Source organism: Rhinoderma darwinii, chromosome 6, assembly GCF_050947455.1.
Source record: "Rhinoderma darwinii isolate aRhiDar2 chromosome 6, aRhiDar2.hap1, whole genome shotgun sequence".
Classification (NCBI taxonomy): Eukaryota; Metazoa; Chordata; class Amphibia; order Anura; family Rhinodermatidae; genus Rhinoderma; species Rhinoderma darwinii.
Window position 1 is genome coordinate 130621663 of NC_134692.1, and position 26617 is coordinate 130648279.

Below are 26617 nucleotides of genomic sequence, written 5' to 3' on the forward strand. Positions count from 1 at the left end.
ATGTAACACCCAAATCTTTAAACCCATGTAAGGGTCTGTTCATATCGCATTAGACCCCCTAAGTTTGACATATGCCATGTAAAAAGCTGCCGGCATATAAGCCGATGGTATCCATTCACCCGGCTTATGCCAGACCAGTATGCCCCCGATGTATACTTCCGACGTAGAGCTTTAACGCAATGTGAACAGATCCGAATAGCCCCAAGTTGATACAGAGAAATGCTATATGTTCAGATCACGACTACTCACCCCGCCAGAATGGCCTTTGAGTTCCGAATAAGGCCGAATAGCACCAACAGGCATATGAAGACATGATAAAGGAGCAGGCCCAGGTAACCCAACCACCTAGAAAGAAAAGAGACAAAAACATTAACCAAATGCCCTGATATTAGATAGGAGCTATAAGAATGTGAATGGCAGCTGCTGTTAAATAGGTTACAGCGCACCGTAACTACCGACTCGATCACCAGTTGGCCACCTACCAGTTATAAAGCGTAGCTCCGGAAAAACATAAAAGGGTCTTAGGATAGGGGAACATGAAACGCACATTAAAAAGGTGTCCAATAAACCGTATGCAGAGCCAGGGCCTCATCAAATCCACCTGCTGGATTCACAGGCTCTAGATAAAGTGATCGGTTGTGACAAACACAGTTTTGGGAGACTCCTCTCCTCTTACACATCACACTTGGGGAGAATTCAGGAATTTACCACTAGAATTTAGCTGAAGCCAAACAAATATACTCGGGGATTCGATGTTTAAGACGCAGTCAGGCACAACGTCCGGATTGAACAGCAGTTTAAAGCTTCGTTCACATCTGCATCAGGGCCCGTTCAGAACGGAACCCTGACAAACAAGCGGAAACCATAGGTTTCCGTTTGCACCACCATTGATTTCAGTGGTGACTGATCCGGTGCAAATGGACACCATTTTTGTCAGTTGTGAAAGGGTTCCGTCGTTTAGACGGAATGAATAGCGTAGTCGACTATGGTATTTATTCTATCAAAATGACGGAACCCTGCACAACGGAGACAAACGGAAACCATTTGCACCGGATTCGAAATCCATGGCGATGCAAACGGAAACCTATGGTTTCCGTTTGTTTCAGTCAGGGTTCCGTTTTGACGGGAAGCACCGACGGAACGTCAGAACGGAGCCCTGACGCAGATGCGTACGAAGCCCATCTCCTAAAATAATTATTTTGTTTACGTCTCATTTTGGCTAAAATTGCAGATTAACCCCTTAATGACCGGGCCTGAAAAGACGTTAATGACCAGCTCAATTTTTCTGTTTTTGCCTCTCTGCGCTTCAGCAGCCATAACTTTTTTATTTTTTCATTGACGTGGCTGTATGAGGCCTTGTTTTATGCGAGAGAAATAGTATTTTTTTTTTCCCCACAGTTTGGTGGTAAAAAAAAAAAATTTTTACGGCGTGAATATAGGAAAAAGCGATTCTTGGAATATATTTTTTTTTTTATTTTTTATCCCGTTCACGTTTCACGCTAAATAACCCATTAGATTAATTCTTCAGGTTATTACGGTCGTGTAGATACCTAATATGCGTAGGTATTTTGTTTTTATTTAGTGTAGGGGCAATAAAATTTATTTTATGCAAAATAAAGACTCTTTTTGGGACTTTTTTTATTTATTTATTTTGTTACTTTTTTTTTTTTTTAATCCCATCAAGGGATAACTTTATTTGCAACTTTATTTTGTACGTGTAATGTATTAGCATACTTCTGTACGCTAATACATTACACTGTCACTATGACACAGGCTGCTGATCGGGCAGCACATAGTGTGCCCGAACAGCAGGCACACGGAACAGACAGCCCTGGGGTCCTTTGTAGGTCCCCAGGGCTGACTGCAGAGGGATTCCCCGGTGTTTGATCGCATCACTGGAATCCCGGTGATGCGATCAAAGAGGGGAATTCCCTTTGATCATGCCGCGGTCACGGACCGCGGTAATCAAAGAGTTAAACAGCTGGGGTTGGAATGTTTGCCGACCCCAGCTGTGTTCAGGAGGCTGCTCTAAGATCAGGAGCGGTTAGTAACAGCTCCTGCTTAGAGGATGAGCGCTCTCACGAGCGCTCATCAGCCTGATCTGCAGCGACGCCAAAAGACGTCTCTGTAGACTAAGCACCCGCACCGCCTGACGTCAAAAGACAGTGGGCGGTCGGGAAGGTGTTAAAACATTGCAGAAAAATTCACAACATACGTGTTTTTACTCCAAAAAGGTACCAGGTGAGAGAAGACGATGTGGTAAAGCTGTAAATCTACTTAAACTCCTTTGGTAATGGTTAAAAAAAGCTGCAAATGTACGGCTGCTCATAGCGGGGGAAAACAAACGTAAACAGTCAGACACAGAAGATTTGAATCTAGACACAATTCTTGCCAACTACTCCTTCCAGTTTCATGGTTGCAAAATACACTAATATTAATAAATGTGGACCCCGGCTCCCAGCAGAGCTCTTCTAAAATTGGTCCCAAATGTTAAAAGCTGGAAAGTAACTGTCAGAAAAGAAAAGAAAGAAAAAGACTAGCTAGAGTAAATAGTATGAGAGACAGTGAGGCTGGATTCACACGAGCACGTTACGTCCGTAAAGGACGGAACGTATTCCGGCCGCAAGTCCCGGACTGAACACACTGCAGGGAGCCGGGCTCCTAGCATCATAGTTATGTAAGACGCCAGGAGTCCCTGCCTCACTGCAGGACAACTGTCCCGTACTGTAATCATGTTTTCAGTACAGGACAGTAGTTCCACGGAGAGGCAGGGACTCCTAGCGTCGTACATAAGTATGATGCTAGGAGCCCGGCTCCCTGCAGTGTGGTCGGTCTTGCAGCCGAAATACGTTCCGTCCTTTACGCACCGAACATGCTCGTGTGAATCCTGCCTTAGGAGGGAGAGATTGAGGTGAGAAATTCTGATCAGGTTGAACTACTTATACAATGCATTCGGAAAGCCTTCAGACACTCACTTTTTTTCACATTTTGTTATGTTGAGGCTTTTTGGTAAAAAAAAAAAAATATCCACGTTTGTCCCCATTATTCTGCACTCATAATGACAAAGTAACAAAATAATTCTAGAAAGGTTTGCAAATTTATTAAAAAAGGAAAAATGCAAAATTGCACATGGACATAAGTATTCAGACCCTTTGCTATGACATTTAGCTCTGGGGGCCTCCCATTTCTCTAGATTATCTTTGAAATGTTTCTACACCTTGATTGGAGTCCACCTGTGGTAAATACATTTGATTGGACATGATTTGGAAAGACACACCCCCGACTATATAAAGGTCTCACAGATAACAATGTATATCAGAGCAAAAACCAAGCATGAGGAGGAAAGAACTGCCTGTAGAGCTCAGAGACAGGATTGTGTGGAGGCACAGATCTGGAGAAGGGTACAAAAAAATTCTGCTGCACTGAAAGTTCCCAAGAGTGGCCTCCATAATTCTTAAATGGAAGAGGTTTGGAGCAACCAGGACTCCTCCCAGAGCTGGCCGCCCCACCAAACTAAGTAATCCTGGGAGAAGGGCCTTGGTAAGAGAGGTGACCAAGAACCCAATGGTCACTCTGGCTGAGCTCCAAAGATCCGGTGTGCAGATGGGAGAAACTTCCAGTGTCAACGATCACTGCAGCACTCCACCAATTTAGGCTTTATGGCAGAGTGGCCAGAAAGAAGCCTCTGCTCAGAAATATACACAGAAAAAAAAAAAAAAAAAAAAAGCACCTAAACAATTCCCAGACTGTGAGAAACAGGATTCTGTGGTCTGAAATACCATCCCTACAGTGCAGCATGGCGGTGGCAGCGTCATGCTGTGGGGTGTTTTTCAGCGAATGGGACAGGTAGACTGGTCAGGGTTGAGGGAAAGTTGAATGGAGCAAAGAACAGAGATATTCATAATGAGAACCTGATCCAGAATTCTCTGGACCTCAGACTGGACTGAAGGTTCATCTTCCAACAAGACAATGACCCTAAGCACACAGCCGAGACAACACAGGAGTGGATTAGGGACAACCCTCTGAATGTCCTTGAGTGGCCCAGCCAGAGCCCTGACGTCAACCCAATCTAACATCTCTGTCGAGACCTGAAAATGACTGTCCACAGACGGTCTTCATCCAACCTGACGGAGCGGAGAGGATCTGCAGAGAAGAATGGCAGAAAATCCTCAATCCAGGTGTGCCAACCTTGTGGCATCAAACCCGAGAAGACAAGAGGCCGTTATCGCTGCCAAAGGTGCTTCACCTAAGTCCTGAGTAAAGGGTCTGAATACTTTCTGAATGCATTGTAAATAAGAGGGTCTGCTGCATGAAGTGACTGGCAGACAAGGGGTGCTTACACTAGAGTCTATCTACCGCCAGATAAGACGGTCCGCACCCACGATCAGAAGTATCTCTGGCTCGCCAGTCGTTTCACAGACAGGTGTAGGAAGATCTAACCGGACAAGTATATAGTATCTAAGATCAGCGGGGAATATCTTGCAATTTAGCACCTGAATCTTTTTTTTAATCAATGGCCACAATAAGAAGTCTATTTAAAAGGCTCCGCTCATGCCAAATATCTGTTCTCCTCCTTCGCTGACAGCACAACGTTAATTTAGATTGAATATGGCGATATTACGAGGCAGCACATTCATGGCCGACACGCACCTTCCTGTATATTGACGGGAAGATGTCTGGGTCGTAGAAAGTGCCGATTTTTTTATTTTATGGACCGTGTTCCCATACTTTATAATGGGTTACTGTCCGCGGCCGGCCGTGCCTGTGATGACGGGCACGGTCGTGTGCATGGGGGCCTCAGGCTTGGGAGTGAAATTGGCACCCAGCTAAGGGTAGTGAAGGGGCGAGGAAGATTGGCATCATTCAGTCCTGGCTTTCTATTTCCTCCTGCCCTATTAATATAAGGAAATTATTTGCGTGCCTCGTGTGGAGATGTGGTGGGGCAGGTATCTCCTTACCTGTACCAGTCAAATAAATCCACCTGCTCAGCCAGGTCATCCATAGAAATGTTGGTGTTCTTCCAGAACGGGATATCGGAGGTTAGTTGCACCAGTGTGTACAGGAGACCCTGAAGTTTCTGAACAATGTGAAGGTAATCGGTCTGCTTAGTAAACATGGCTTCCAGTTCTAGGAGATTTGGCTCCACGGTTTGGTTTAGAGCTATGGTGGTTTCCGAGACCTATGAGAAAAAGATGCCAGACAGAATTACATCAAGTTTAAAATGAATATGAAATCTTGAACAATGACAGTTTTTGTTTTTTTTTTGTTTTACACCTAAATAGATTCAAAATAGATCTAAAAACCTTCATTTCGGAGAGAGCGCCGTGGTTTCTGATGCAAAGCTCTAAATCTCCTGCATAGCTATAAATGATTCAACTGTGCCTATCTGCAGCCACCACTAGGGGGAGCTAAGGAGCTCACTGAATAGTGTTTATTAAAGATGTGTTAATTTCACAAAATTTGTTTCGGGGCCGACATTCGATCTGAACAAAAAAAATAAATAAAAAAATTATAAAAAATTGCCACGAATTGATTGCATCGCATTGTCTGACAGATTTTATTTTTTCTGGTTGGATAAAATCAGAGAAGACACGAGAGTCAACAGGGCAATCGGCGCACTTGTAATTGCAACGCTTAAATAAATTTAAAAAAAATTCCATACTCCCCTCCCCTGGTCTTCCATAGCGACGTCTGTGATTGGCTCTAGTGATCACTTGGGACAGAGCTACATCTTATCAGGAGGGATCCGTCGCTACAGGAGACTGGGGTAGGTGGCGAGTATGGTCATTTTTTAAATTCTTTTCTCCCCTTTAATTTGTAAAATGTGGCTACCATTTTGCCAAATAGTGTGTCGCAAACCCCAAAAGTTTTGGATTTGTGAAGTTCGGACTATTTGATTCGTGCCGAATCGGTACACTCATCGTGTGTTTATACATGAATCTCAATAAAAGACAGTATACAGTGAGCTCCGCCCAGTGGTGGCTGCTGGCAAGCAGAATTTTATGTTTTAACTCGATACTGGAGCTTCATTTTTCTTATACTGACCTCCAAATCCTCTGCCTAGGCATAAAGCTATAGTAAGAAATGAATCAAGACAGAATGTAAAAGCGACAAGGTGTTAACAGGTGGAGATTGCCTTCAAATAATACCTTGATTAACGGTGAATTCACAACATTTCTTTAGAGATATTGGCGTTTTTTCGGTTTTGTTCTGGCGGCCATTTTTGAAAACGTGACATCTACAGCCTCTGCGATTGTCACATCTGACTTTGCTTTTTTAGAAACGGATGACCTACTGTCAATTTGTCATCATGTGCACGCGATAAAGTGCCGATTCCCTCTAAGAGATTCAAAGGCGACGACCAATACGGTTGCGCTGCCGGTTGTCATTTTTGCAAAAACGTCCGCCATGACGAGAAAAATTTGAATGTGATCTTTGTAAGTGAAAGGAGAATCACCAAATTTTGCCTACTACATTTTGTGACAGATTGAGCCTCATTGGCAGAACGCGGGTTGCAGCAAACAGCAGCCTGTATTCTGCGGATGGTCAGGTGCAGTGTCAGCGTCATCACTAATTCTCCTAATGGAGAACTCCCAGTGATAGACGTGCATTAGGGGGTCGATCTATATCCTATTCCCCAATATATCCGTGTAGGTTCGGCCGTCTAGGTTCCTATGCAGGTTTCTCCTATTACCGACTGTGACTTGACTCAAAGAGGAAACTGCTGACGGAAGTCACTGGGAAAATCAGGAGCTTCTATTTCAAGACTGTGCTTTTTAAGTCTGAGGGTCACATTGTGCTATTTAAAGGAGCCGCAATTATATTTTACAATAATGTATAGTATAAACGTATACGTTTCTGAACGCTGGGGGCCCCACGATCACTAAACCAGAGCTCCCGAGCCCCCCGATCCATGGATCAGCAGTTGAGCACGTGTCCTGCTGCTCGTAAACAGCTGAGCCCTGTACTCTGCTCCTAGCGATCAGACACATCATGTGGATAAGTAATAACCGTCTATTCTGGGGATACCCCTTTAAAACGGAAGATTCTAAAATACAATTGCAAAAGGGATAAATACCGTCCATATACCCTATTAGGGCATATAAAATTCAGGGTTCAACACTCGGGACACCCCTCTATAACTCAGAGCGGAGAGACTCTTAAAAACAGCTCTGGCGACTTCCATATATCATTCATCTGAATGTCCGCCATGTAATACTAGAACTCCGATATTTTACGTGGTGAGACAACCCCTTCAGGAAACAAACGGGGGTCACACGTTGTAGAGATCAAAGATAAAGTGGCGCGGTGGGCCCCATATTGAGCTCGATTTTAACCAATAAAGAGGAGGAAGAATAAAGACAAGTAGTAAAATTGTGGCGGTCCCTTAGAAACTTGCGCCAGTTCTACATCGGACGTATTATGAAGTGTTTCCATCCTAATAGAACATATATTGGGTTCGGGGTCACATGGGTAGAGAAGAATTCTGCGCATTTCCTTAATGTTGGACAGTTTGTAGCAAGAACTATAGTAACGCTGAACAGGAAAGCCGCACATCCCGCTCATTGTGAGGAGTCCCCATTCACTGGCAGCAACAACAGATATATAGGACAAGTTCACAATAGATTGAATGGCAGCTGGGCAGGACCTTGGCATTTACCAGTTCTGTACGTGCCGGGTTCCGGGTATTTATATAAACAGAGGTGGTGACATGTCAAGTGCCCGTCTGACACCCTGCGCTCAGTCAGAGTAACCGGACTGCAATCGCTGCTACTTCCAAGAAGTCACAAGTTACAAAACACCAACAAAGTCCGAGGCAAAAACCCGCTGAAGAGACAATATTCTGTTCCCCTTTCTTCATGAAATCACATGAGAATAGGGACAGAAGTCTGTATTCTGAGAATATCTACTGACCGCTCAAACAACCCAACATTACATGGAAATAATGAAGAAACTTTGGAAGAAAAATGCTCCTTACACCGGGCGCTCTAGTGCGAGTAGATCACCGATTCCATGGAGTCATTAGTTCGGATTAAAAGGGTTTATTGGAGAACAAAATGTAAAAAAAAAAAAAAAAAAAAAAAAAAAAAAAAAAAGAGTAAAAGGATTTGCTGCAACGCGTTTCAACCTCGCACCGAGGTCTTCGTCAGGCATCTACTGATGCGAGGTTGAAACGCGTTGCAGCAAATCCTTTTACTGTTTTTTACAATTTGTTCTCCAATAAACCCTTTAATCCATACTAATGACTGGTTGTCATGCAGCTTTCACAGGAACAGATATAACTAACAAAACCTTAAGACTTGACAGCAGAGGGCGACTCAATAAAGTGAATTGTGGGGTAACGCTTGTCCCCATCAAGTCTTACTATTCTATTCCATCTGTTCCAGGGAGAGATGGATGACAAACCTTATGACTGGCATTACAGCACCCACACAGGCTGCCATCCATCTTTCAAGAATGTAAACGGATTTGCACGTTGGAAAGTCTGGGCAAGCGGACGGAGACACGAACCGGGAAACCAAGAGTATAACCCTCATCCGGCTCTCCAAGATTCCAAAATGGCAAATCTCCCTAGTTGTGCCACGATAAACCCGTGGCTCGTGTATCTTCGATGACCAGGAGTTTGGGAAAGCTAAGCGACACTATGTGGGTGCTGTAATAGTGGCCACACTGCCCATCACTCAGCTTTCCCTCCGGGATATATAGGGGACATTACACAATATGCTGAATGTACATCCAATCTATTTATTGCTACTAACCCGATCCTGGATTCCTGCCACGGTGCGGTTGACATGTCTCAGCGAATAGGTCACTCTGTGGATGCCATCGCTGGTCTCCCCGTTGCCATAGAAACCGACAGCTATGCCAGCGCTGCAAGAGAGAAACGGAGCAGAAATTACTTATGATGTAAAAGACTTAAGAAAGACGAGTGATCTCTGCAAGTGACCGAACCGGATCGTATCCCTCAGAAGAAATAACTGGAGCAATGTATCAGCTAATGGGTAACGCAGATCTCCGAAAACGGCAAAAACAACCGGGCAGCTGTAGAAGCTTTCCATGGATGAAGTGAACCTAAACCACTGTATTCCTGCTGACCACCACTGACAGGCTTAGAGGGGACTTTTAATGAGGTTGCCGAACGAGTCTCCCACCAGAAGCTTAAAAGTGACAGTCGGACACGCGGCCAGGAGGGCAGGTGGTCCAAAAGACTCTAGTAAAGGAGCTGCCTAAGCAACCAGACCGCCAACTCTCCAAGATGCTTCCCCTACTGTCACTATATCTCTGTTTTTCCCCCTATTTTGAAGGGTATGCATACTTTAGCAACCAGTTTTTTCTTTCTTGGCAATAGTCTTCATAAAAAAATAAAAAAAAATAGCAAATCTACCAACTTTTGTATACAGCTCCTATGCAGACCTATGCGTCTCTATGGTTACAGCCTGCAAGCAAACCCCATCTAGTCCATTCTACCATCTGTCCACTTCTCTTGCCAATCTAAAAACAGTAGAAGACATGATGGCAGGATCAGCCTACACAGAGTTGTTTGAGGTCTATCGCCATGGAGAGACATGGGAGCTGTATACACAAAACAGCAGGATATTTTTAAAATCAAGACTATTTTCCAAGCGGCTTCATTTGTTATTTTAGATGCATTGGAGAAATAAAATAACATTGATTGAAAAAGTCAACACGCTCTTTCATATTATATTATATATGCTGGGTGACTACCATTAAAAGGGATTGTCCCGTCAGGTCCCCAATTAAAGATGGAGGATCCATTGAAGATATAACGGATGTCTCTGGTATACAGAATTTCCCATGCTCTTGGGACAGCTCTTCTGCAGGTCATAAAATAAACCCGTTTATTACACAGCAGCGAATATCCTGACATTATAAATGAGAGTTTAGGATATGAACAAAGTAATACGAAAACAGCAGCTGACCTGGATCAGTAACCAGCAGGACCGTGCGCAGAGAAAAGCCAGAGGCTGGAAAACGTCACCCACAATGGTAACGATATAGTTACAAGTGACTCATTAGATTCTCTATTAATATTTCGACCCGGACCGCAGCCGCGAGATAAGAGGCAGATCAATGCACCGTCCTCATCAATTCCTGCATCGGTCACATACGTAGGGTGAATGCAAAAATGGTGAACGAGAAAGTCGGGGGAGGCGACAACTATTCCTTCACGGGCGGCGTTATTATCCTGAATTAGTCTTCCTGGTCTTTCCATAGAAATTAGGAGTTTAATTGAAGCTGGAAAAGTCATGTGACCAACATAATAATGAGACATGTTCAAGAGTTAAACCAGTGGGTGTCTGATGGGCTGTAATACCAGGCACAGCCTATAGGCAGGAACGGCGCTGTTTCTGAAAGAAAGCATCCATGTTTTCTAATGTCATACAAGAGGTTTTCTGAGGTTATATAAAAGCTTAATCATTGCAGGTAATGAAGAGTTGTAACTTTCTACTATAGATTGCGCCTAAATGTCTTTCATTGCAAAATCTCTGCTTGCTGTTCGTGAATAAAAACATTCTTGTTTACCTCCAGAGGCGGAAAACCGAAGGGTTTTCCTACAATTCTATCACCAATCCATAAGATAGGTGATAAACGTATGATCACTGGGACCCCCACCGATTCTAAAACAGGGGTCATGACCACTGATGATCGCAGTGCGGATTTTGAATACAGAGGCGGTAACGAATGTGCGCTGCCGCTCCATTTAAGGTCTATAGGACCGACGGACACACCCGAGTACAGCGCTGTAGAGATCGGTGGGGGTCCCAGTGGTCAAACATTTATCACCTACCAAGTCAGATGTATAGAACAGATATTCAGTCGCAGAAGTTTCTGCAACAAATCTGCCGCGTGTGAACATACACCGACACTACTCGTAGGTGAGAGTTTACACCTATAACATCCAGTCTAGAAAATCCTCTGGACTCCAGGCTGATACATTCTTGACTACACTGACACATTGTAGCAAACCATAAGGACTGGGACGGATGTATTCAGCTCATGAAGGATCATCTAGACTGTATACAATAAAGGCAAACTCAGCCTTGAGAAACATTAGGGTAAGTCCCACGAGTCGGACACGCTGCGCAAGAGTACGCAGCATATCAGACCTGGAAAGCGCAGGAAATTCCGGCCGTAAAACCGCAAATTGTGAAGATTTTCAGGTGGAATCTCCGCTGTGGAAAAAGTGGTGAAAAAAAAAATACTGATGCAAAATACTGAACGAAACACTGCCATGTGAATGAGCCCTAAGGGTCATTTCACAGAGTTTTTTGGCACGGATTTTAGATGTGGGATCTGCGTCTGAATCCACACCAAAACACGGCTGAAATCGCCCCCCCCCCTCCCCCATTAATTTCAATGGGAGGTAAGTAAAGTGTTTTGTTTTTCTTCCCGGGAGGCTTTTGGCCACAATTTCTGCCTCTAACCTCCCATTGAAATCAATGGGTCAGAAAAAGCCCAAAAAAATATACGTGCAGGAAATTCAAAATCTGCCTAAAATTCCAGAAGGAATTCTGAGGCAGATTTTTTTTTTCTGCCTGCAAAAACCTCCATGTGAACAGGGCCTTATACTGGTGTAAACAAAAATGTTCTTGAGAAAAAAAAATACATATTAAATAGGCAGAAATTAAACTGAGGAACTGAAAAACAAAATATGAGAAAATTGCATAACATTTTCTAACAAAGGTCAGTAAAGGTCATAATGCCCAATGAAGTCAATTGCTAGTATCAGTGAGGATTTCGGGTTCAGTTTGGTTTAGATCGGTGGTCTCCAACTCACAGCTTTTCAGCTGTTGCAAAACCACATGCCCTGAAAGCTGCAGGCTGGAGTTGCAGTTTTGCAACAGCTGGAAAGCAACAGTTTGGAGACTACTGGTTTAGAGCACAGCATGGACTACAGATCCTAGGTTTTAAGGTGGAGGCATGGACTGGGTACGAGTCTGGGAAAACTAAATTGAAATTAAATTGAAGAAAACAACAACAATGGCTGAACTCCAAACACTCGCGTTCTCCTTTTTGCAAATGGAAATTGTAGCTGTAAACACTGTAAAGCGAGGCGGAGACGAGGGCCAGGGGTGGCGGAGACGAGGGCCAGGGGTGGCGGAGACGAGGGCCAGGGGTGGCGGAGACGAGGGCCAGGGGTGGCGGAGACGAGGGCCAGGGGTGGCGGAGACGAGGGCCAGGGGTGGCGGAGACGAGGGCCAGGGGTGGCGGAGACGAGGGCCAGGGGTGGCGGAGACGAGGGCCAGGGGTGGCGGAGACGAGGGCCAGGGGTGGCGGAGACGAGGGCCAGGGGTGGCGGAGACGAGGGCCAGTGGTGGCGGAGACGAGGGCCAGTGATGGCGGAGACGAGGGCCAGTGATGGCGGAGACGAGGGCCAGCGATGGCGGAGATACGAGCAGAGGGTGAGCGATGGCGGAGATACGAGCAGAGGGTGAGCGATGGCGGAGATACGAGCAGAGGGTGAGCGATGGCGGAGATACGAGCAGAGGGTGAGCGATGGCGGAGATACGAGCAGAGGGTGAGCGATGGCGGAGATACGAGCAGAGGGTGAGCGATGGCGGAGATACGAGCAGAGGGTGAGCGATGGCGGAGATACGAGCAGAGGGTGAGCGATGGCGGAGATACGAGCAGAGGGTGAGCGATGGCGGAGATACGAGCAGAGGGTGAGCGATGGCGGAGATACGAGCAGAGGGTGAGCGATGGCGGAGATACGAGCAGAGATAAAAAGATCGCTCTCACTGCACATGGACGTGACATTTCCTAGGGAGGCAATCCTAATACTAACGTAGATATGACTGGAGCTTTATAGGGTACACCAAAGGGGAATATATCTACACTATATGGCTAAATGTATGCGGACCCCTGAACATTATATCCAATATGTGCTTGTGTGAGTAGCTTATTCACCATGGGTATTAAAGGGATTGTCTCGTTGCAAAAAAGCAATTTTTATACACTCTATTCGGGAACTCTGGGATAATAGAGGGGGGGGGGTCCTCTGTTCAGGATCTTCATCTCTTGGCCAGATTGAAGAGCGTCTCTAGCTCTGGAGGACGTGTCCTGTCCTGTATTGCACAGATAATACGTTGATTTGAATGGGCACGGTGTAATACTTAATTCCTCCTGTGGTGGCACTGCAGAGAAATTTAACACTTACTGCCAGGTTTCTCCATAGATTACAGTTGATCGTTGGAGTTCCCAGCAGGAGGGAACTTTGTGATCTGCTTATTGCCAAGGGATCCTTCCAACATGTAGGGATTGTCCGAAGCGGAGAAACCCTTTAATATGGAATGGATCTATATAACAGCTTCCACTCTTCTACCGGATTTGGAAAATGGCTGCAGGAATAGAACATTAGTGAGGTCTGGCACGGTTGTCGGGTGACGAGTCTTGGCTCACAATCAGCTTGTCAAATCAAGCTAATAAAACTTGACAAGGTTGAGGTCAGGGAACTATGCTCCGCCAACCACTTTTGATCGCCCCAGTTTTTTTCACAGGGGAGCGGTCATGCTGAAAAAGAAAGGAGCCAGATAGTGAAGAGTGATTCATCACTCCAGTGACTGCACTTCCCCTGCTCCACTGACCGTACTGTACTCCCATCATTGCAGTCAGTGCTTATTACTGCCCATAGTGCCCCCCAGCTTATTTGTGGCTGCTCTGCTGGTGCCGTAACTTCCATAAACTGCAATAGAGAGAACCATGCACAAGTCTTCACAACAGGGGACCCACATCTTACCGATAGAGGGATGCCAGAAATGTCTAAGTACTCAGGTCTAAACCAGATCCCCATGGACATTCATCATGCAAATCAATAAAGCCTGTCCCTCACCCTAAACCGGAGGTCTCCAAAAATCACCTTTCGGGAACCAAATCTGAGCAGCATCTATTAGTGAATGACCTTAACAGAGATTTCCGGGGTTAGAAAAGCGTAGCTGCTTTCTTCTAAAAACATAAATTGTTAGTATTATTTAACACAGCGCCACACCGGTCCACAGGTTTTGAGTGGTATTGCAGCGGAGACTCATTCACTTATGAGTCATAAATATCTATTTGGTAAGCGTCCAACTGCTGGGACCCCCACCGATCTTGAGAACGGGATTACTTTGCCGTTCCCGAGAGCCCCATAGGAATGGAGCGGTAGCGTGCATGCTTGGACACTGCTCCATTCACTTCTATGGGGCTGCTGAAGTTAGCGCTTGGCAGCCCATAGAAATTAATGGAGCAGTGGCAGAGTGTGCACACTACATCTCCATTGCTACGGGGCTCCCCATGAACCTCAAAGTAAGTCCGTTCCCATGATCGGTGGGGGTCCCAGTGATCGTACCCTTACCGATCAGATATTGATCACCCATCAGGTGGACAGGTTATATATAAATATGGGAAAAGCCCTTTAAATTGAGCCAAGCTGCGATACCAGACATAACCCATGGACAGGTGTTTAGTGGGTTCCTGAAAGGAAGCAGCGATGTTTTTCTAATCCCAACTCATATGCACATGGCACATCAGACGCTACTGCTGAAGGGGGCGCCAGATGGCCTATCACCCGAGCTTTTGTGACCACCAGGCGTCTAATTATTAAACGTATAGAAGTACAACTTAGTCATCTAATACCAGTGCTATACAATGTCTACGTATGGAGCGGTTATTTGGTCACTGTATGATGGTCTAGTCCAGCACAGTATGGTGGTATTTACATAGGTGTTGTATATGTTTATTTATTATATGTCAGAACACCATATGGGGGCGCCAACACAAGATACCACACAGGGCACCTTCTTATATAAGGCCTGCCGTGACATGGACAGTACACTTGATGTTATATGGGGCAAACTCACATCAAAGTATGGAACCTGTATAATACGACTGACACCAGGCCCAAAGCCACCCCCGCATCTGTATACACCTAGCGCCAGGCGCCACCATCAGATTTGATTTACACGATTCAATAAACGGTCAGTAATCAGATTACTAGGACATCGGGAGCAGATCAGAATTACATCTATGTGGGATTCACGATGGAAGAAAAATCAATAAGTAGCAGTTGAACATATTCAATTACATAATATACCCAATAAATGAAGTCTGGCAGAGATGTGGGACTTTCTGGTACTAAATTGCTTTTCTTATTACATTATCTTCTTGGTGCTCTCGTAGCCGTATACAAAACGGTAACAGGCACCAATACACCCCCCGTGATGCAGCAAACACAGACCATCAGCCTGCAACTAGAAGACACGGAGAATCAGATGTCGTCCACTTGGTGGAGGAGTAAAAAAATAAATAAATTAAAGGGGTTATGCGGGGAACAAAAATCATCATCAGTGTAGTCACTGTAGTATGTGATACACTCGCTAATATACATTCCGGTCCCCCGTCACGCTGATTGAGATTTTCTAAGATTTTTATAGCGCTGCCGGGGGACCGGAGGTCTAGTTGCACAGTCGTCTTTGATGACAATACCATTCTTCGTCATGTGACCGACCCCAATGCACTCTATGTCATCGCTGTACTACGGCTCCTGCTTATACATAGAGTACAGCGGGGCCGATCACATGACAGTCGTGTCGTCATCAAGGAAGACTGTGCAACTAGACTTCCACTCCCCCGGCAGCGCTATAACAACCTATAAAAATCTCAGAATCAGCACGACACGGGACTGGAATGTATATTAGCGGGTGTACTCACATACTGCAGGGACTACACGGATAATACATTTTTGGTCCCCACATAACGGGGAGTCAATAAGGGGTCTACACAAGTATCAGGCGGCCCAATAGCACAACTCACAATGGGCTCTACTCGTATTAATTAATTTTTATCATTCCGGTTTAAGGTCCAAAATTCTGTGCCGATTAATTTTCGGAATATATCTGTATAGGGGTGAGGACTTTATACAATTCTGACTGCAATGCCTTTAAAGAAAACTATCTAGCGCCGTCTGTAGGGGGCTGTTCTGTAAGTCAATGTGCGACCCTTTATAGAGCCTTAAAAACAGAGACAGCCAAACCAGGGACACGGATAGGATTGTACTGATGAGGAGCAACAACTCCAAAACAGTGCGGAGTAAGCCTCTGGTTGGCCGACTGCGACGCCTTTGACATAGCTCTTGGAGGGTACGGATTCTCCTTGTTGGAGCTCCAGCTGGTAGAGAGTCTTCAGGACAAGGGTGTCTCTGGTTTGGCTATTAACCAGAGTCATGTTTCAAGGCTGTATAAAGGGTCGGGCATGGACTTATACAGGGCAGTCACCTACAGGCGGCACTAGATAAGACTTTTCTTCCTTCTGGAGGAGAGTGATTTTGCATACTATTCCCAGGGAGCATTGCCCTTAATGGGCTATTCCCATCTCAGACATTTATGGCATATCCACAGGATATGCCCGAGATGGGAATACCCCTTTAGGATTCCCTGGATCTCCCGCAAGGAGAATCTATACTCTCGAAGAACCTTAATAGAAATCCCCACAAAGAGAGAACTTCGAGCGTCAATATACAAGAAATGGAGGACACTGTTGTGGTCTGGAGGCCAAGATAAAAGCGGAATCCAGATCTCCAGACGGAGCCCTGGAGACGATCTGTAAGAAATGTATATTACAGGAGCGCAGCAACACAAGCGCTGTCAATCTAACAGCTGAAAGAAAACCATTATCTCTAATAAATGGCCAGATCAGCTGACAAATGCCCAACGGTCCCGTCAGGAAAACCACTGCTCTTCCCCAGCTCCAGAGCAGAGTGCCTGCACGGGCACATTATAGACCCAAAAAGGGAATGGGTCCGTACATGGAAAGCTTTTAGCAATACTGACAAATAGAAAAGACGGATGTTGTGTAACTAGTTGTAAAGTCTGTTTAGGATTATTTCGGGGAGGTCGCAGTGACTGGCGGTGCCACCAGCACAGTAGGTCAGAAGTCTCGTTCGCTATTCATTTACAGGGTGGTCAGAACCAACAATGACGTCATCACCGGCACGACAACTTCTAAACAAAGAAATTCTCAGAAAACTTCACAGTGACTTTGTACATGAAATGACAAGAAGGAACCCCAGCGATGGTCATTGACCCCAGGAACGTGGGGATTTGGACAACGGGACATATTCATCAGCAGAAACCACAATGTGCATTGGGAGGAGTGTTACGGACTAACTCCTTTTTCAGACCGCGCACGCTGCACAATACATTTGCTGCAACTCCTGCCACACGAGCCACTTCTCTTCCTGTGGTGACGTCATCATTCTGCATTACCTGCGTGTATTTCGGGTGACCCCCTATGTAAATCTAGCACAGCATAGTCTGCGTGTAATCCCAGCCTTAAAATGCAATCCAGTGTTAAAGGGAATTGGTCAACAGTTGTGAGGCCTAAAACCTGCTAACGTTGCGATATACGGGAGGGGGAGGGCATTGTGACGTTACGTTTTGTCTCGGTCATGCAAGTTGAACGAGCGAGAAATTGACGCTTGACACCCCAATGCGTCGGTCGCAAGTGAATCAGATGACCACTAGAGCGGTTACGGAGAGCTGAGGGGCGGGGCTGGCACTCTGACTTCGTTGCACTTGCAATCGCGGCGCCGCGGGTATTAATCATGGTTTTCTCTGTCATGCAAGTTGCATGGGCGATACAAAAAGGAAGTCTACAACGCCCTCCCCTATATCTTTGTAACCATTCTCCACTTTGGCCAAGAGATGAGGATCCTGAACAAAGGACCCCCCCACTAACTCAGAATTCCCTATCCAGGTAAATGGAAATAGGATATCTAAAATGGACAACCGTTTTAAAAGAAGATCCCTGCATTGTACAGTTCCTCTGTTATTCCTCCTGGAAATGTATTAATACATTAACAACTATGTGTTCCCACTCTCCTTGTTAATAGGATGTGTCCAGTCTGACATTGTCAGCACTGATTATACATATCCAATTGACAAATGAAACAGGTAACACCCAGTTGTCAATTTATTCCTACATTTCTAGGAGGAATAACAGAGGAATAGCACAACGTAAAGTTCTCAGAAAAAAAAAAAAAACACTCCAGAATTGTAACTTTATGGGGAACGCAAGTATTTAATAAGAGAGACATGCCAGGAGAGTGAACCAGTATAAATAAACGACCCAAATGTTAATCAGGGTCCTGAGAAATTCTAGACCAGGGGTCAGCGACGTTTGTCACACCAGTTGTTGTGAAACTACAATTCCCAGCATGCCCTGACAGCCTTTGGCTGGAATAATAAAGCCTTAGGCTATCGTGGCATGCTGGGATTTGTAGTCTGTCAACAGCTGGAGAGGCGACGTTTGTGGACCCCCGGTCTATAGGATTTCCCATTGACATAACATTAAACTGTTATATGTGAAGAGACGCAAGGAGTGAATATTCTATCCAAGGAGTCGTCTATCCCGGGCTTTCTGTTCTTAGAAGGATCTGACAAGTGTTAATTACAGGCAGACACTCCGGTATCTGAGGAAATATTCTATTTTGAGTGGAGAGAGGAGCCTATTGTGGGCCGGACGCCTGAGGCAGCGTGGAAAGTCACCCAGCGAGCGCTCGTCTCCCTGCAGATCTGCCATGTGTGAGGATGTTCTCCTTTAAAAGAAACATTCCTCAGTTATATGGTTTTCTGGAAAAGCTGGGTGACATCCCTTCCGGCTGCTATTACCGCTCACATCACCCAGCTTTCCCAGACTGCAGCAGTAAGTAACTCTCTCTGGTTATACGACGATACATCCACTGCTCATGTAACGCTGCACAGATAAGCAGATTTCCCGTTCAGGAGTTTGGGAAAGGCAGGTGATTCTCAAGGTGAGAGATGTAATAGTGACCTTATTGGTTATCTCTCAGCTTCCCTAGATCCGGGGAGAACTAAGAAGACAATGAAATATTAATAAACAAGGAAAAACACGAGGACTTCTATTTCCAGGTGACATTACCCCCGCAGCAGCCCGGGCCAGCCGGACATTATTACCCCCGCAGCAGCCCGGGCCAGCCGGACATTACCCCCGCAGCAGCCCGGGCCAGCCGGACATTATTACCCCCGCAGCAGCCCGGGCCAGCCGGACATTACCCCGGGCCAGCCGGACATTATTACCCCCGCAGCAGCCCGGGCCAGCCGGACATTACCCCCGCAACAGCCCGGGCCAGCCGGACATTACCCCCGCAACAGCCCGGGCCAGCCGGACATTATTACCCCCGCAGCAGCCCGGGCCAGCCGGACATTATTACCCCCGCAGAGGCCCGGGCCAGCCGGACATTATTACCCCCGCAGCGGCCCGGGCCAGCCGGACATTATTACCCCCGCAGCGGCCCGGGCCAGCCGGACATTACCCCTGCAGTAGCCCGGGCCAGCCGGACATTACCCCTGCAGTAGCCCGGGCCAGCCGGACATTACCCCTGCAGTAGCCCGGGCCAGCCGGACATTACCCCTGCAGTAGCCCGGGCCAGCCGGACATTACCCCTGCAGTAGCTCTGTTTGACTCATCCCTATATGATGGCAATTTGCACTTATAAATCTTAAGGATATCCCCTTAAAGAGGAAATGTCACCTCTCCTGACAGGTCTGCGTTAGTAAAGAATTGTATTCCCCATTTAAAAAAAACACCACAATTCTGGAGCATCTTTTCTCAAAACTGCATGTTGTTCCTCTGTTATGCATCCTAGAAATTTATGAATAAAGAACCAAGTGTTACCAGTTGGGGGTGTGTCCCTACACAAACTGACACGGTCCAATCAGACACTGAGACTGTAGGGACACGCCTCTTTGACAAGGGAAATGGTAACACCCAGTTATCAATTTCATACATCTCTAAGAGGAATAAGAGAGGAACGGCACAACGCAGAGTTCTAAGAAAAGATGCTCCAGATTTGTTATTTTATGGGAAATACAAGTATTTACTAAATCGCACGTCAGGAGAGAGGAGACAGGATCTCTTTAGAACAGCTGCCGACGCATCCTTATAAATCTCCACACCTGTATATAAGTCTATGCTATTACTGTACAACGGTGGCCTCAGTTTCGCTCATTTTAGGAATACGGCTGCCCTCAAAAAACAGCCACGTCTGTAAGTATAAGGTGCTCCAGTGTATGTCAGCGCTACTCCCGTCATTGGTGTAGGGGGAGAAGCATGGGGCGCGCTCACGCGCTGAATATGCTACGGGTGTCAGCTGTGTTTTACAGCAGACACCCAGGACTAACAGCCAGGAATAGCGATCGCGCTGTTCCTGGCTGTTTAACCCCTCAAATGCTGCGGTCAATCGCGACTGCAGCATCTGAGGCTTTGAAAAGAAGTGGGAAAAACATTTTTAGTAGTTAAAAAATAAATTAAAAAAAAGAAAGTTCAAAAATCCCCCTTTTCCCATTTTTCCTCTAAAGTAATGTAAAAAAAAAAAAAAGGAAACAAAATTAATATTGCTACATCCGTAAAACAGTCTGAACTATTACAATATAGCATTATTTAATGCGCATGGTGAACGCCATTAAAAAAAGTAAACCGCCAAAATCCCTGTTTTTTGATCAACTTCGTGCCCAATTTTTTTTTTATTTTTTTTTTAGAAAATAAGTGATCAAAAAGTCATGTACCAATAAGTAGTAAAAAAAATAATAATATATATATAATTCAATTTGGTATCACCTTAATCGTATTGAGCCACAGAATAAAGTGAAGTTGTTTTTACCCCACGGTGAAAGACACAAAAGACAGAACCCAAAAAATTATGGCGGAAATGCAGTTTTTCCCAGTTTCAGCCCACAAATTTTTTTTTTACAGCTTCCCAGTACATTATATGGTACTTTAAATGCTACCAATATAAACTACAACTCCTCCTGCAAAATATAAGCCCTCACACCGCTCTACTGACAGAAAAATAATTTTATGGCTGTTGAAAGGCGGGAAGTGAAAAACTAAAAATGTAGTCCTTACGGGGTTAAAGGAACATTCCAGGCAAAACTGATACACTGTTAAGCAGTGTGCAGGGTCTGAGGGGGCGGAGCATGACACATACAAAAACAGAGAAAATCCCTGTGTCGTGCACCTCCCCTTTAGGCCCTTCTGTAACTATCCGTTTTACCTGGATCGTTCCTTTACTGTCTCATTTATTGCCATTTTTTTCTTTACCTTATCCATAAGGATTTACCAAAGTAACAGTTTCGCAGCTCAGTCCTCACCTGCAGACGAGGGTGGCGATGATCACACACCACGCGGTGCAGCAACAATCCGCATTTGTGTTTTCTTCTGTCTTACGATGACGGCAGCAAAACCAGAAGGAATAGAAGAGCAGGAACAGAAGATCTAGAGCCAGACAGGCGAGGGCCACGCAACTCAGGAGCATCAGAGACTGCAAGAGAGACAAAACCCAATCAGAAGGCACAACATTGTCCTAATAAGAATCGTTCCTGTCAAGTCTAAGGGTTGGTTTGAGGCCCTTTTACACGGGCCAATAATTGGGCAAACAAGCTGTGTAAACAGGGCAACGATCAGCTGATTGACAAGCAAACGTATCTTTCATGCGGCCCAAAAAAAAAACGATCCCGAGTCGGTAGCGCGTCTCCCGGTGTAGACAGAGGACGTGCTGCCGACAACAAGCGGGATGATCATTAATCGGCTGATCGTATAGTTTACGCAGCATTAAAGGGGAACTAAACGTTCCAAAAACTTCTGACATGCCATAGTGACCTGTCAGAAGTTTTGATCGGTGGGTGTCCGAGCACGGAGATCCTCACCGATCGCTAAAACCAAGTGTCAGAAACGCTCACGTGAGCGCTCAGCCGCTTAGTTTCTGTTCGGCTTTTCTCGGAAATCACTGTAGCGGGGAGCGGACTCAATAGAAAGTCTGAGCCTGTACTCCGATACATCGACTTTCCGAAAAAAGCCGAACAGAAAAAGCGGCTCAGCGCTCACATGAGCGCTTCTGCTGCATCGTTTTAGCGATTGGTGGGGGTCTCAGTGCTCAGACTCCCACCAATCAAAACTTCTGACAGGTCAGAAGTTTGTTGAATGTTCAGTTACCCTTTAAATATCACCGTTGTCGGCAGCAACAATTGTAGTAACGATCACTCGACCCCATACATAACCAAGCATTGCTTCTTGTGAGAGGAGCAAACGAGTGCCGATCAATGAGTTGCCGCGTGGATCCGCGCTCGTTTTCATGGCCCTTTTTGGGGTGTGTGAAAGGACCCACATCTATCAGACATTTATGGCACATCCCATGAATATGCCATAAATGTTTAAGATAGGAATAGCCATTTAATGGGCATTCCCAACTAAGACATTTATTTCATACCCACATGATCTGCTTCTGCCAATGTCTGATATAGGAGCCGATCCCAGAGATCTATCACGTACAGGGGTCACTGAACCGGATGCGGCGGCCGCAAGTTGCCTATTCCAGGCAGGGACTAGTCTCCATTCTATTGCATGGGAGACATGGAAACAGCCGAGCAACACTCGGAATCGGCAGCAGCTGTCGCATCGGGCAAACCAGGTGGTCAGATGACCCCCGTTCTCGATAAAGGTGCAGGGTGACAAATAAAAGATCTTAGTCGGGAATACCCCTTTAAGTGGCTATTCCCATCTCAGACATTTGACATATCCCATGGATATGCCATAAATGTCTGATAGATGTGGGTCCCTGCCGGCCACCGTATCCACATGTGCGGCCACCTCTCTATTCATTCTCGGCCTGGATTCGGCGGCCGTCTCCCTAGGAATACCCCTTTAACATGGGTTGTCACCCGATTTCCCAGAATGGCACCGAGTTACACAGCCATCTCCCACTCCCCTATATTTACTATTCAGGATACAAGAAATGCTGAGTGATGAATCCTGGGAAAGCTGGGTGACAACCAATACGGCTGCTAATACAGATCCCACAAGAAACCGACCCCCGGTCCTGTGCCATGGACCCTCCTGAGGATTTTCCGTGCAGATGAAGTGTTAAATGTATTGAGTGGGTATAAAGTGCAGCGGGTGGAATTTGTTTTCCAGCAATAATCCTCCATTTACTAACAGCATGAGAAGCCTTTACCGTTTACTGTAGGCAGCGCAGGAAAATCTCCCACGTATTGAGAAATCGTAACACGAAAAGATAAGAGCCTGCCAAAAACAGTGAGTCACTCACAGGCCCATTACTGAGCCCTCGCTGTCATCCACACCACTGCGCTATTAATGGATGCCGCCCCACGTGTGCCGCCGTCTATAGGCACCGCCGCAATGACCACGTTACAGGATCGCATCAAGGGTGACCGCATGAAACGTTTACACAAAGGGACTATCCTAGGGCGTACGCTGCGAGTGTAAGTGCCCTGCGTGGCGGAACGTTACCAGTCCCTATTACAGACCAAAAAAATACACACACTATATATAAATTGTAGGTCCAGTAGGGGCGTCGTGTGCCACTTACATCTGTAATACGGCTGCGTAAAAAATGTTTTCCAGGATTAGAAAAACATGGCAGCTTGCTTCCAAAAACAGCGCCACCCCTATCCACAGGTAGTGTGTGGTACTGCAGTTCAGTTACATTCTCTAATGAAGCTCAGCTGCAATACCACATCCAAACGGACAGGTGCGGCCCGATTTCTGGGGGAAAAAAAAATATAAATTTTCCTAATCCTGGACAACCCCTTGAAATGGTGGACACGATCTACAGCTCAATCACAGTTCAAAAGATCAGCTCTAATATCCTTACACTACCCAGGGCCCCGAATGCCAACCTCTGGCTCGCTGGCACAATTATTTTTACTTACATCTCTGTGTATAAATCTCCTGTCCATGGATAAGGTGAGGGTATACATACACCCCCACCCGCCCCAATCCCCTCTAAGCATCCCACAGGTCAAGGCAGGAACTGCAACAGAAAAGTGCCCATGACCGGCTGGTGACACTATCTACTGACACAACTATAGCACATCTTAGAGGCCATGTACATTTTGAAAATTTATTTAGACCTTTTTATAAAAAAATAAATATCAGTGTGATTGGTGCGACATTCAAATTACTTTGTTATTACTTTTTCAGATACAGCTGCTTTATATCCTGTATACAGAGCAGCTGTATCGTGTGCTGGGACCTAAATCTGTCACATCAGCAGGACTGACGGGTTCAGTGACAACGGATCCATCTGTAATCAATCACATCTAAGTTATGAAGTTAGATGTGATCGGTAACAGCTCGATCCTGCGTGTTAGAGAACCACAGGACCCGCTGACACTGAACCCGTCAGTCCCGTGGAACTGACAGATTCAGGCCTCAGCGCTAGATACAGCTGCTCTGTATACAGGATACAAAGCAGCTGCATCTCAAAAAGTAAAAATAATTTTTAATAAAAAGTAATTAGAAAGTTGCACCAAACACACTGATAGACATTTTTATTTAAAAAAAAGCCACCACACGTTTTCAGAGGTTTACACAGCCTTTAATTTGATATGGACACAATCGTTGTATTCAGAGTCCTCAACAGTAAAAAGACCACAACAACGTGAAGCCGAGGACTCTGGCGTGCGATTCCTATGGATACAACCGAGCTATAGAGGATGTCAAACCTACGCCGAGGCCTCGATCAGAACAAGAGCAACATCTGCTTTATAGATGAAGAGGAAACTGAATGAGATTAAGCAAACATTTACACGCTGCGAGTCCTCATACAAACCAGAGCCGGTAATAAACCTGTAATGAATTATATTGTTTGACATTTATTTATACAAAGAGCAGGGGGGAGTGCGGAGAAAACCGAGACCAGAGCGACGAGGGCCGGAGAAAAAGTCAAACATTCACATCCGGTTGGATTAAAAAAGGGACGTGGATCCGGTTAGAAAACGGATAGAAACGTCAACATGTTTGCATCAGTGCCGTATCCTATAGACCTGCCAGACAGTGCCCAATTAGAATACACACTATGGTGCCCAAATAACAGTGCCATATATTGGTTAAATATAGGTGGCCATAGCTGCTGGCCAAACGTTCCTTCGGCTGATCGCCTTTTTTTCTCCCGACCTCGCCATGCATGTTCGGTTAAGTGTGCGTGTGCTCACGACTGGGAGAGGGGAATGAGCCGCTACCAGACACCTCGGACGGCGAATTATTTCCCTTGTGAACAAAGGATCGGGCATGGTGAAATTCAACATGCCAAATAGTTTTCTTTTCCCTGGACCATGAACGTCAGTCGAATATCTAACAAAGTCGAATGTGTATGGCCACCTTAATTCTTTCATACAGTTGTCTGGCTGATAATATACATTGGTGTCACCCCCATTCACTAAATGAATATACAGTAAAGAGTCTAAGTAGCAGTGCCACACAATGCCACCATACAGTGCACAAATACCAACATATGGCCACCATAGAACAGCTCCATTCGTAAAAATAATAGCACGGCTATACAATGTCCTAATTAAGACCATCTTAGTTTTCTTCTCCGTTTTTATTTGTTGGTCGTCATTTTTCTCAATTCCTTTGTGCTGTACATGATTAGGGGGGCAGCCATCTTGCCGGAGTGTCTGATAACTGCATTTAGAGATATGCTTTACAGAAGCCACATGGCCCATATGAAACAATAGTCTGTAGCTGATCAATTGACTTCTATGGGAGAGTGTAGTGGGCATGCTCTGTCATCTGTGCAGAGGTCACTGTGCAGGAAGGAATGGAACGGGAGCAGTGTCCATCACAGATTGTCAATGGTGAATCCTGTGTTCTCTATATAGAGGTGTTACCTGCCATTGTAATCCCGATTGTGATGACTGCTGAGAGGTGATCTCTACAGAACAGGAAGGGTCCGTTAGTCTATTGTGAAGATCAGTGGCCAGAGCGACAGCTGCAAGATTTGAGGATTTTTTTTTTTTAAATATAAAAGACATAGAAATTCTACAAATAATAAGATCGCATCTGGTCCCAGACTATCTGAGGCAGGGGCAGCTGATGCAGCATGTGCGATCACACAGGTCATTTACACCAAAGGGGTAAGGGCACGCTGGGAGTTGTAGTTTTGCCACAGCTAGCGTATACGTTCCACTTTGTAGGATGAGGCGTGTGGTCATACTAGTGAAGCTTTTTCACTACAGCTCCAAATCCTACAGCTCCTCTCTGAATAACCGTAACAGATAACACCCATCATCTGCATGGTGGATATGGAGTACAGGACATCTGTATAAGTTAGAGAGCAAGCGTTCTCTTCTATAATATTCTCAGGCCATTGGCAGGGACGTGCTGTGAAGTATGTGGGAGGGGGGGGGGCAAATTAGTGACCTGAATAACGTCAGTGATTGAGGTTTTGGCACTTTGTAGCCTTCCTCAGCCACTTGTGGGTCTTGGATGTGAACAGGACCGTGAGTAAAGTACCTTACATCATCCAGAGGGCTTATCGTAGTGAGAACGCAGCACGCCGCTCCAAATTCAAGTCTCGTGAAAGGCCAGGAAGCTTTTCTTCGGTGAGACCATTTGAAAGACTGATGATGGAAAAGTTCCAGACAGTTCCTAGGTTGGAAAAAACCCTCAAAACAAAACTTTTTGGAAATCGCTGCTTCTTGAGACAGGTCCATATGGAATAAACCTTTATTAAGTGAAGTCCGGAAGTTGGCACCTTATCAAAGCGTCCTAGAAAGGCAATGATCGTTCCCGATCATTT

At 45.6% G+C, this 26617-nt stretch overlaps 1 protein-coding gene across 4 annotated transcripts in view; it reads right to left on the reverse strand.

The window, feature by feature from the left end:
• Window positions 1-26617, reverse strand: part of TTYH3 (tweety family member 3) — an 84408-nt gene that overhangs the window by 41704 nt on the left and 16087 nt on the right. For all 4 annotated transcript variants that reach the window (XM_075830357.1, XM_075830356.1, XM_075830354.1 and 1 more), the window contains exons 2-5: window positions 21168-21337; window positions 8760-8871; window positions 4959-5179; window positions 250-345 (exon numbers count right to left, since the gene is read on the reverse strand). In XM_075830357.1, the coding sequence (XP_075686472.1) occupies window positions 250-345; window positions 4959-5179; window positions 8760-8871; window positions 21168-21337 (599 nt within the window). The remainder of the gene's footprint in view (window positions 1-249; window positions 346-4958; window positions 5180-8759; window positions 8872-21167; window positions 21338-26617) is intronic.